This window comes from Leiobunum rupestre, chromosome 5 (genome assembly GCF_980474605.1).
Source record: "Leiobunum rupestre chromosome 5, qqLeiRupe1.1.hap1, whole genome shotgun sequence".
NCBI classification, from domain to species: Eukaryota; Metazoa; Arthropoda; class Arachnida; order Opiliones; family Sclerosomatidae; genus Leiobunum; species Leiobunum rupestre.
In genome coordinates this window covers 41,606,807-41,619,747 of record NC_143388.1, presented here as the reverse complement: position 1 = coordinate 41,619,747, position 12,941 = coordinate 41,606,807, and the positions used below count along the sequence as shown (strand labels likewise).

General features: G+C 39.4%; 2 protein-coding genes across 2 annotated transcripts in view; one reads left to right on the top strand and one right to left on the bottom strand.

The window, feature by feature from the left end:
* Positions 1-12,941, top strand: part of LOC149944531 (oxysterol-binding protein-related protein 1-like) — a 273,668-nt gene that overhangs the window by 119,179 nt on the left and 141,548 nt on the right. The gene's annotated exons all lie outside the window — the stretch shown is intronic.
* On the bottom strand, positions 1,993-7,080 carry LOC149944532 (uncharacterized). The gene has a single exon (XM_090176384.1). It carries the CDS (start codon positions 7,078-7,080, stop codon positions 1,993-1,995), a length of 5,088 nt encoding a protein of 1,695 aa, XP_090032510.1.

Here is a 12,941-nt window from a genome sequence, read left to right as displayed (position 1 = left end):
TGGTACATTTGATTTACTACGAAGACTCTCCCCCAACACATTTTTAATTTCCGGCGAATTTCCTTCGTTTATTTTAATGGTTTTTTCTTCCTGCTCGACAAATTTCCTTTCCTTTAAAATTAACTCCCAGTCCCAATGTTATCATCGGCAAAGGCTTATCCTTATACCGTTTTGGTGTGTTGGTAAAATCACCCATGTTAACTGTACAAGTGCTCTAGAAATGAATACGTAAGTACTTTTCTTTAAAAAGTATTGCGTGTAACAGAAATTTGGTTTTTACCGTTTCTTCCCACAGCACGTTGCACAAACCTGAAGGGCCAAGGATAATAGTAAACGGGTCATTCCAGGATAAATTTTCCCACTTGTTCACCAGACCATCGCCAAATTTCGTGAAATCTCGTATTTAGGGTTATTTTGGCCGTAGAAGGCGATTCTGAAATTTTCAGGAAGATTGATTGAGCGGTTGCTGAGATATAGTGAAGTCACATTTTTTAAAATGACATCGAACCCTACCATTAACCATTTTTTATCTCAGCTTCTACTTAACCCAATAATTCGAAAGAGGGCTCATTTGAAAGCAATTGAAGAGGGCAATGTAAATAAGCACTTAGGTTCATGCTATATATAAGATAAAATATAATAATCAAGTTTTAAATAGTTGACCTTTGACCCTGAAAATAGCTCATTTTTAATTTTCAAAATTTAATTTTTTTCCACATTCCCTATACGCGCTTTAGTTGCAGTCAAAAAACTGCGAAGGTAATATTTACTGTTTTGGAGAAAATAAATTATTTTGTATACCCCCCGTTAAAACATATATAGAGATTTAAGATTAGATGTTCGTGATAGATGTCAACAGAATAAACGACGGTTCATGATATGCAAACTTTTAATTTAAAATCATATTTACAGGAGACGAACACTCTGCCGTCGTGTCAATCAAGCGTCTTAGCGAAGCTGCTGATTCGTCACTGACAGAAGCTTGATTAAGTAGCCGTTTGATGTGAGCGTTAACGATCTCTCGAGTGTTGTTGAACCGATTGAGAAGAATATCCCATGCCTCGGCGTAGTTTCCATCCGTGACTGGGATCGCGTGGATAAGCATAGCTGCCTCACCGCGTAGAGATGTTTTGAGGTACTGAAACTTCTGGGCACTTGATAGAGTTCCATTGTTATGAACCGTGGCTGTAAAGAGGTCATGGAACGGGAACCAGTCTATGTAGTTTCCTCCGAAGACTGGAAGCTCTAGTTTCGGTAGCTTAATATCAGCTGTCGGTAGACTACTTGGTACGGTTGGCACTTGAATATTGAGCGTGTCGAAGAATATAACTATGTTTTCCATACGGGTGACGAGAGCATTGTACTCTGCTTCGTGCGCATTGAAGTCATCTACTGGGCAGTTGGTACTGATGTACTGTTGAACTGTTTCCAAATCGGCGGCTAATGCATCGGCTTTCTTTTTGTACGTTGCCACTGCGACTGGTGTGATGGGCATGGTGGCATGATTCTTGATGACCGCCTCGAACCTGGTAATCTGACCTTTGATCGATCGTCTGCGAGCTGTATGATGATCCATACCGATTGATAATGGAAGTTACGCACTTGAATCGGACTCTGAATGGTGACACTACTTCCCACGAAGACTGGATACTGGTAACGGCAAGGAGTTGGAAACCTCAACTAATTACCGCGACTGTATCCGGCTCGACGGACCAAAAATATGTTCGTGATAGATGTCAACAGAATAAACGACGGTTCATGATATGCAAACTTTTAATTTAAAATCATATTTACAGGAGACGAACAGGAATCAAACTGACGCCTTTTTGAGATTTACAACGGTTTTTAAAACTTTTTATACAGAATTTAAAAAATGTAATATTGATTAAGAAATGCTAATATCTGATTGATAAGCGTTAAAAACAATTATGATATAAGACAAACAAGAAGTCGCGTACGCCCAAAAATCCCGCCCACCTTAAAATGTGAATTTTAAAGTGAAGGCTCCAACGGAAGTTGACACAGTTTGGTGACCGGTCGTTGCAATTTCCTGTCCGTAGTCTTGACCGTGACGACGCGAACAAGTTGATCGGCCCCTGGATGGATTTTAATGATTCTGGCCATCTTCCATTTGGTTGGCGGTAACTCCTCCTTAAGTAGTACCAAATCTCCGATTTCTAGATTGCGAGTACTCTTCGTCCATTTTGGACGTTGTTGGAGTCGTGACAGGTACTCGGCTTGCCAACGTCGCCAAAAGTGTTGTAATATCTGTTGTCCGAGCTGCCATCGGGAGAGACGGTTGATGTTGGTTGAAGTGAAATCGGGTTCTGGTATGGACGTCAAGGAGTCCCCAATCAGAAAATGTCCTGGTGTCAAGACTGCTAAGTCGGCTGGATCTGATGTCATTGGAGTCAGGGGACGGGAGTTTAGACATGCTTCTACTTGACATAGTAGTGTCTGCATCTCTTCGAACGTCGGTCGTGTCTCCCTGATGACTCTCTTCAGGTGATATTTCACTGATTTCACGCCCGCTTCCCAGAGGCCACCAAAATGCGGAGCTGCCGGGGGGTTGAAATGCCAGATGGTTCCTTCGTCGCTCATCCATTGCGCTATGGTCTGGTCTTTGGTGTTAGTTGAGACAATTCGTATAAATTCCTTAAGTTCCTTGTTGGCTCCAACGAAGTTCGTCCCGCAATCGCTATAGACGTCGGTGCATTTGCCTCGACGGGAGACGAAGCGTTTGAAGGCTGCCAAGAATGCAGCAGTAGTCATGTCGCTGACCAGTTCGAGGTGCAGTGCACGGGTCGAGAAACAGGCGAATATGGCGATATAGCCTTTGAATGATCGGCATCCTCGTCCCTTCATGACTTTCAGATTGAACGGACCGGCGTAGTCGACTCCACTTTTGAGGAACGCTCGTCCGGGGTTGACTCTAGGAGCTGGTAGATTGCCCATAAGTTGAGTGATGGTTTTTGCCTGTTGTCGGACACATCTCAAACACCTTCGGAAATGAAAGCGAACAGCATCACGAAGCCCCATGATCCAGAACTTCGATTGTAAGGACGCCATCATTAGTTGCGGCCCTCCATGTAGTGTTTTGGCATGTTCGTTGTTGATGAGATCAGTGAATGTACTTTTTCGAGGCAGGATGACTGGGTGAATTTGATCGATTGAGATTTTCGCATGTCGGATTCGTCCGCCAACTCTAAGGACACCGGCTGCGTCCAAGAATGGTGTCCGCCCCAGAATTTTGCTTTTTGTTGGTAGAGGTTTTTTATCTTCCAGATGTCGGATTTCTGCTCCGAAGTGAGCCGATTGAGTGACTTTTATCCAATGATTGAATGCGCGATCGTTCTCTTCCTTCGTTAACGGGCCCAGTTCTCTTGATTCCGGCAAGGTTCGGCTGTTGCGAAGATAACGTTGAATGTACCCGGTAACGTGAAGGAGCTTCGTTAATGATGAATATCGTTCTAAGAGACTGGTATCGCTCTTGGAATGCACAGCGATGACTGGTTTGATTCGCTCCTCAATTCTGCATTCGGGATACTCTTTAATGGGCGATTCATCGGTGTTGATTGATTCAGTTTGTAGCCAGTTTGGACCATGCCACCATAGAGGGTGCGTTAGAAGTTCCTTGGCGTCAATGCCACGTGAGGCACAATCCGCGGGGTTGAGTTTACCCGAAACGTGATGCCACTGGATAACGGGTCGTATGTTTTGAACTTCTGACACCCGGTTTGCGATGAATGTCTTCCATCGTTGAGGATGTGAGGCCAGCCAGGACAGTACGATGCGACTGTCGCTCCATCCATGAACTTCTGATATGGTGCTTCGTAGAGACTGTTGTACGAGTGTGATAAGTCGTGCGAGAAGGACTGTAGCGCATAGTTCTAGTCTAGGTAACGTAATTTGTCGAAGAGGAGCAATTCTGGTCTTGGCGACGATCAATTGAACCGAGACCAGTCCGGCTTCATCAATAGTTTTCAAATAAACCGCCGCCGCATACGCCTTTTCCGACGCATCGCAGAAGCCATGTAAGCTCAAGTTTGAGGCTTGAGGTTGACTGATGAAGCGCTGGATTCGGATATCTTCAATGCCGGTTAGATCTTTTCGGAAGGTATGCCATTTGTGAACGATCGTCGATGGTAACTCTTCATCCCAGGTAACCTTGATTTGCCACATCTCTTGCAGCAGGATTTTCGCTCGGATCAGGATTGGAGACAAGAGACCTAAGGGATCGAAAACCTTGGCGGTGTCAGACAGGATGGTGCGTTTAGTAACGACTTCTCTGGAATTCGGTGATGTAAGAACAAATGAGAGGACGTCTACTGCCGGTGTCCATTGTAGGCCCAAGGTTGGGATTGATTCGGCGTTGTTGATATTTAAGGGAACCAAGATTTCCCTCTGCTCCGAAGGTATTATTTCCATGACGCCTGGATCGTTTGACGCCCATTTCCGCAATGGAAGTCCTGCTTCGCTCGTGGCTTGACTGAGCTGTTGTTGTAGTTTTATGGCGCTGATTGTATTGGTTGCGCCTGAAAGGAGATCGTCCATGTAGAAATCGTCCTTGAGGACTTGAGAAGCCAACGGGTACTTGGACTCTACGTCTTTAGATAACTGTTGTAAGACCTTAGTAGCCAAATAGGATGCTGACGCTGTCCCGTATGTCACCGTACGTAGTTGATAATCTTCGATCGGATCTTCCTTTCGATGTCTCCATAGTATTCGTTGGTAGCGGAGGTCTTCGTTGTGAATTAAGATTTGGCGATACATTTTCTCGATATCGGCCATTAGTGCGACTGCGTGGTTTCGAAATCTGATGAGTAGGTTTACGACATCTAACTGTAGTTTTGGACCTACGAGGAGGATGTTGTTCAAAGAGACTCCGTTGGAGGTTTTAGAGGACCCGTCAAATACGACTCTTAGTTTTGTTGTCGAACTTGATTCCTTGAAGACTGCATGGTGCGGTAAATAGTAGGTGTTATCTGCGAATCTGCTTTCAGTGGAAACGAGCTCCATGTGACGCAACTGGATATATTCTTCCATGAATCTTCGGTATTTCTCGTAGTTCAACGGATTAGCTTCTAAACGGCGTTCGACGTATTTGAATCTTCGTAATGCTATACTCCTAGATTCATCGAGCGGCTCGGGACCCTCCTTGATTGGAAGTCTGACAACGAACCGTCCACTAGCGTTTCGGCTGAATGCGTCTTCAAACTTCTGTTCGCACTGGATCTCGGTAGATGTGAAATTGGACTGATCTGCTAGTTCTTCGATTTCCCAGAACCTGGCGAGTTGGGTTTCAAGCTGGCAATGATGAACTTTAATTGACGATGTGTTACTGTTCCGGTCTTGGGTTCCGGTGGTACCCGCTACCACCCAACCAAAGACGGTCTTGAACGCTCCAGGTACTCCAGATCTTCCCATTAGTTTACCATCTCTAATGAGGCCTAGGAAAACGTTTGCTCCAAGCAGTATATCGACTGAGCCTGGAATGTTGAACGTTGGATCTGCAAGTTGTAGTTGCTTGATGCGCGACCAGTTACGAGTATTGACGGCGAAATTAAGAAGCCTTTCCGTGACGTCTTTAAGGATCAGGACTTCAATTGTTGCCTTGAAGGTGGGATCGCTACTGGAACTGATGGACAGCGTTGCGCCTCCTCTAGATTGGCTGAGACTGGTCGCACCAATTCCACCTATCGTCAGGGTCTGATGAGTTCGTCTGACTTGTAACTTTTGCATGAACTGTTCGGAAATAAAACTCGCTTGCGAGCCAGAGTCGATCAGCGCTCTACTTGGCCAGATGGAACCGTTACCACCCCGGACCTGAATGATTGCTGTCGGTAGTATAACTTGAGAAGGCTCGATATGCTGGCGGGATACATGTGCAAGGACTTCGCTTCTCGAGTTTTCACGGGACGTGGAGTCCATCTCTTGCGAATCTTGATGCAAAAGAGTGTTATGCCTCGCCTTGCATTTTCGACAATTACCGGATTTGCAGTCGTGGCTGACGTGGTCGTTTCTTAGGCAGTTGAAGCAAAGCGAGTGCGATTTGACTAAATTCCATCGAGCTTCATGCGTAGCCTTCAGCAAGGATGGGCATTTGAATGTGGGGTGCGAGTCAGTGCAGATCGAGCATGCGTTGTCTCGTATGGAACCGTGATGTGATACCGGATATTTCCTGGGAAATGGCGTTGATGCTTGCTTGCTTCTGGTTTCTCTCGATGTGGATTGGGAAGCGGCTAAGGCTCGAGCTCTCTGTTCGAGAAACGTGGTTAATTCCTCATACGTAGGTCTCGTAGTACTTGTCAGCGATAGCTCCCATTGTCTTCTAGACTCGTTATTGAGTTTTTCTCCAATTACATAAATGAGTATGGCATTCCAGTGTTGGACGGGCTCTTGCAGAACTTTCAGAGAGCGAATACACTCTGCCGTCGTGTCAATCAAGCGTCTTAGCGAAGCTGCTGATTCGTCACTGACAGAAGCTTGATTAAGTAGCCGTTTGATGTGAGCGTTAACGATCTCTCGAGTGTTGTTGAACCGATTGAGAAGAATATCCCATGCCTCGGCGTAGTTTCCATCCGTGACTGGGATCGCGTGGATAAGCATAGCTGCCTCACCGCGTAGAGATGTTTTGAGGTACTGAAACTTCTGGGCACTTGATAGAGTTCCATTGTTATGAACCGTGGCTGTAAAGAGGTCATGGAACGGGAACCAGTCTATGTAGTTTCCTCCGAAGACTGGAAGCTCTAGTTTCGGTAGCTTAATATCAGCTGTCGGTAGACTACTTGGTACGGTTGGCACTTGAATATTGAGCGTGTCGAAGAATATAACTATGTTTTCCATACGGGTGACGAGAGCATTGTACTCTGCTTCGTGCGCATTGAAGTCATCTACTGGGCAGTTGGTACTGATGTACTGTTGAACTGTTTCCAAATCGGCGGCTAATGCATCGGCTTTCTTTTTGTACGTTGCCACTGCGACTGGTGTGATGGGCATGGTGGCATGATTCTTGATGACCGCCTCGAACCTGGTAATCTGACCCTTGATCGATCGTCTGCGAGCTGTATGATGATCCATACCGATTGATAATGGAAGTTACGCACTTGAATCGGACTCTGAATGGTGACACTACTTCCCACGAAGACTGGATACTGGTAACGGCAAGGAGTTGGAAACCTCAACTAATTACCGCGACTGTATCCGGCTCGACGGACCAAAAATATGTTCGTGATAGATGTCAACAGAATAAACGACGGTTCATGATATGCAAACTTTTAATTTAAAATCATATTTACAGGAGACGAACAGGAATCAAACTGACGCCTTTTTGAGATTTACAACGGTTTTTATACAGAATTTAAAAAATGTAATATTGATTAAGAAATGCTAATATCTGATTGATAAGCGTTAAAAACAATTATGATATAAGACAAACAAGAAGTCGCGTACGCCCAAACATTAGAATACCACTGTACACGACCTTATGGTTTTTGGTCTAACATTTCTCGGCTTCCCATTGGTCAAATTAGATCGGGTCAAAGTTGATTAGACTTAAAATTAAACGTAGAACACATTTCTAATTGGAACCATTTTTCTAATCCTAATGGTTCTCGAGATAAAATTTGAATGACCTTGAAGACCCGGTTCAAGGTCATAGAAATTTTCATTGACATTTGTCCCTCTGCACCCTCTATGTAACCTGCAAATTTAAAATTCTTACTTAAAACACATGTTGAGTAATTGCATCTGTATCGTTTTTTAGTTAACACCCTGTATATATTTTTTTTAATTTCTATATTTTTTTTAAGGAGGGGTAAACAAAATAATTTTTTTTCTCGAAAACAAAAAATATTACCCTCGCAGTTTTTTGACTGCAACTAAAGCGCGTATAGGGAATGCGGAAAAAAATTAAATTTTGAAAATTAAAAATGAGCTATTTTCAGGGTCAAAGGTCAACTATTTAAAACTTGATTTATTGTATTTTATCTTATATATAGCATAAACCTAAGTGCTTATTTACATTGCGTTCTTCAATTGCTTTCAAATGAGCCCTCTTTCGAATTTTTGGGTTAAGTAGAAGCTGAGATACAAAATGGTTAATGGTAGGGTTCAATGTCATTTTCAAAAATGTGACTACACTGTATCTCAGCAACCGCTCAATCACGAAATTTGGCGATGGTCGGGTGAATAAGTGGGAAAATCTGTCCTGGAATGACCCAAACCTGACTTCTCTATAACGCCATTTACGCAGGCGCAAAGTATTGATTTGGCTTGGCTCCGAACAAAATTCAAACGGGTTTGACCGACCAACCGAAATTTCTATGCAGTCTTACTCTTTTATGTAGGGGGGCAAACCAGAGAGAGAAATTCTTATTGAAACCACTATTGGTACGAGTTATTTGTAATAAGCTCTTTTGGGTATTTGAATAAAACTTTTAGGTGTTAAATTAATATAAAAATGAAAGCTTTACTGTTTTATTTATCCTCCTCCAATACTGATTTATCGATGTCCATATCGTAAATAATACTTGGGTTAAGTTTAGATGCTTGAGAAACATTTAAATTATCTATACATTTTTGACATTTAAATTAACTAGTTACTCCATTAAATAGTTCAATTCTTTGATCTTCTGTGTAGCTGAGTCAAAACGATTTCGGGCCGCAGTGGAATCGTCTATTACATGTCGTACAAGGTATTAAAAATTGTCTTCCATATATTGATTCTTTATAATTTGGACACAAATCTAAGCTTCCCGGCATAATAGAAGATAAACCAAGGCTTAAGGCTGGGATAAAGGTTACAGACGATCTCACAGTTTTTCGTTGCTGAATCCTTACATGTAGTTCAATCTAGGATTAAATATTAAGTCGTCGGCAGTCCACTTGCAACGAGAATTTTCGGTCCCAGAGACCAAAACCAAATTTTTGGGCCGAGGCTTACGATTGACTCCGCATTAAACAAGTAGTTATTTAAGTTAACTTAACTTACTAAAAGTTATAAATAAAAATGAATAAAATGAAAATAAACTTCATACAACTTTGCAGCACCAATAATTAGTTTTTGAAAACACGGTAAAAAAGGGATAATAATAATAATAATAATAATAATCAGCTAGGCTAACAGCCAAGGCACCACCTTAGGCCTAAGTCATCAATAATAATAATAATAACTAATAAGAGTAAATTGATCGACGGAGGAAACAAGGAGGTAACCGTTCGCGACAGGTACCACTGGTATAATATATAATATTTCATAAGTAATATGTCATATGTAATACGTCATACGTAATATATCATATGTCATATATCATGTCATATATCATATTCCATATATCATGTCATATGTCATATATCATGTCATATGTCATATATCATATATCATGTCATATATCACATTCCATATATCACATCACATAACATATATCATATATTGAATTGAATTGATTTTAATGTGTCATGAAACTGTGCAGTGCGCACCAGCAAGTCATAACACAGTTAAATAGAAAGAAAAAAGGCACCGTATAACATGTTACAGGAATGTCAGAAATACAATAATTCGATTGTGCTTAACTTAAGACAATGTCAATTTTTTTATATTAATAGAGGATTTGACCAATTATTTAAAAAAAACCATGAGCATAAGTGGGTACATCTTTAAAATTAAAAACAACTTAAAATAAACTATTTACATTACCCCTAGATCTTTCACTACACTTTCACGTCTTACAACTATACCATTTAATCTGTAATTATATACAAGCATATTAGTTTTACACGTGTATGATACGACTACTGTTTTCTTTGCATTTATTGGGATGCTATTTTCCGAACACCAAATATTTAGGTTCTCTAAGTCTGCCTGTAGTTCTTTGCTGTCATTAGATGACTTAATTATTTTCGAGAGATTGTGATCATCATCAAGTTGATGAAGTTTAGAGTGTTCTATGTGAACCGGAATATCGAAAATATAGACGTTAAAAATAGTGGGACAAGTGAATACCACAGGAAACACCATAAGATACGTCAGTAACTTACGTTATTACATATTATGTAATTAGTTCGTCCAGACAGATAAACATTTTAAACCAATTGTAGAAGTGGGCTTGAGTAACGAAATCGAACACCATGCTCAAAGAGTTCAAAACCGAGATCGGTCTAAAATTTTCAGATTCTCCACTGAAGCCGCTTTTAATAACTGGAGTGATTATAGCTTACTTCCAAGTTGAAGGGAAAATTCCAGAGCGATAGGATAAATTAAAAATATACACAAGTGGCTCGATGACAATATCCCTAACACCCTTAAGAATTAAATTCGGAATCTTGTCAGTGCCTGATGTTGTTGTCGGTTTTAGTTTATTTATAGCGTTAATAACATCGTTTGTTGTAGTATTTATTTTAAAGAAGTTATTTGCTCGGGGTTCTATTAGAGGGAGTAAATGGTAAGGAATTGTCGCTTGCAATATTTGAAAACGTCTTCGAAAATTCTCCAGCTATCTCGGAGCTATCAGTTAATAATTGAGATTGTTTAGTAAGCGTAATTGAATGGTTCGCACGCTTTCTAGTATTACTGACAAATGACCAAAATTTCTCTGGATTCTTCCCAACACTCTGGCTTATGGTTTCTAGATAACTATATTTATCCCGACGAATAAGGATTTTGGCTTAATGACGATGTGAGTTGAAATTCTCAATATTTATTAAAGTTGGAATGCGTTTAGATTTCCGGTGCAAGTATTTTTTCGTTTAAGTGCTTTTTTCAGTTCTGCAGAAAACCAGCTCGGGAATTGTGAAAAGGAATTGTAAGTTTTAGATGGTTCTGTATGTACTTATCTAATGAGGTCTTTAACTTTTTATAATAAAATTAAAATAACACGACTGATACTTCATGGCTTAAAATTTGTTTAATGTTATAAACGTTAATCAGTCGTGTTATTTTAATTTTATTATAAAAAAATTTTAAACATGGATACAAAATTCAATTTATATGAGGTCTTTAACTGACTGGTTAAATACTCAACAAATTGCGACACATCGGTAGAAGTATATACAGGAGTCCAATCAATTTTGGCCACATAATTATATAGTGCAGGGTAGTCCCCATTTTTAAATTGGTAGTTAGCGGTATTATAATTCTTATTTTTTTGAGGGAAATTAAAAAACGTGTAACAAGGACGGGTGATAAACGTCTACTGGGACTTACGCTCTAGCAGACCTAATAATAGTTGTATTATTATTTACGAGGCATAAATCGAAATGGTTTCCCTCGAAGTTTGCCACTGTGTTTATTTGCTTTAGATTACAAAATTGGGCGAGATCAAGAATAATGCCTGCGTTTTTCTTCACATAGAATTAACAGGAGTTGTCAAGGTTGTAGCAGTCTAGTGAACTGAAATTGAAATCTTGAAATATAATTATGTATCCCTCGTACATAAACAACTGACTATTTAGTAGATTACCAAGTTCTTCGCCTGTAGTAGTTGGACTTAGGTAAATATTACCGAGTACTAATTTAGATTTTGAAGTAAGCCCAATTTCAACCCAAACGGACTCTAAATCTTTCTCTCGATCTACTTTCCTATTACAGTAAAATTCTTTCTTTACTGCCGTTCATACTCCGAACCCAAAAGATTATATAATATATATCATAAAATATAAAAGATCAAAGATACAAAGATAATTTATAATTTATAATTTATAATTTATAATTCCTATTAGGATGAGAATAGGAAGATAATATGCTAAGAATATGATGAGAATAGGAAGATAATATGATGAGAATAGGATGGGAATAGGATGGGAATAGAATGGGAATAGAATAGAATATAATGTAATTATTATCTTCTTTCCAAAATAAACTGACGCGTATGGTGTCCCAAATAACGAATTAATTACCGGACGTGTTCCCTTATTTTAACTAATCCGCCCTCCTCCAGGCGTACAAAGAAAACGTATCCCCGAAAAAAGCACTCGCTTATAAATTCGGTTCATGTATTTCTGGGTTTTTTCAAGGGGAAATTACTTAGAAAATTTCTAAAGACAAAAGCGACTTTCGGGACCCGGTAAGGGGAAATCAAGAAAGGTATATATTGAATTTATTAATAACAGAAATGTTAGAAATATACGTATTTCATATGAAAATCATTTTTATATTATTTCAATACCATATCACGATTTAATCATTCTAATTTGTTTTTAACTTTTCATTCACGGTTAAAGCATTCTAATCTAAATTTAGTAATTTCAATCCCGGTTAAATTATTTAAATTAGTATTTAATCACTTCAATCACAATTCAAAAATGTCAACTAATATTTAACCACTTCAAACAAAATTTAATAATTTCAATCATGATTTAATAATTATAATAACAATTTAATCTATTTAATCCTGATTTTATCTGTTTAATCTGGATTTAATCTATTTCAGCTATTTAATCTATTTAATCTGGATTTAATCTACTTTCGAAATATCAGAGCAAATCGATTAAGTGTTTTAGCTTTCAGAGCTTTCTTTGAAACACATTCAACATTTTCGAAAGCACTCGTTACAAATATTGTATTGCTAGTAATGGATTTTGGACGATTTACACTGTTTGCTAAAAATACCCAAAGCGTTGGCTTAAAACGTTTTTTCGATTAGTTTTACTTAATAACAATTTCACTTCTATTTTAATCTAATTTTCGAAATTCTCAATTTGTTTTAATGTAGTGCGTCAATTGTGGCGTTTAGTTTAACGGAAACTGTCGTGGCAGAATCTCAGGGGTTTTGCTACACAGCTTTTCTAAAATACAACTTTTACAAAAATCATGACAAAATTAAATTTTTTTAAATAATAAGTGAAGTCGGCGATATCAAAAAAATGCCAAAAACATCAACAAATCGGAAAACGTTTCCCAATCTCGCAAATGAATTTCCTTAAACCAAGTTCATAAAATTACT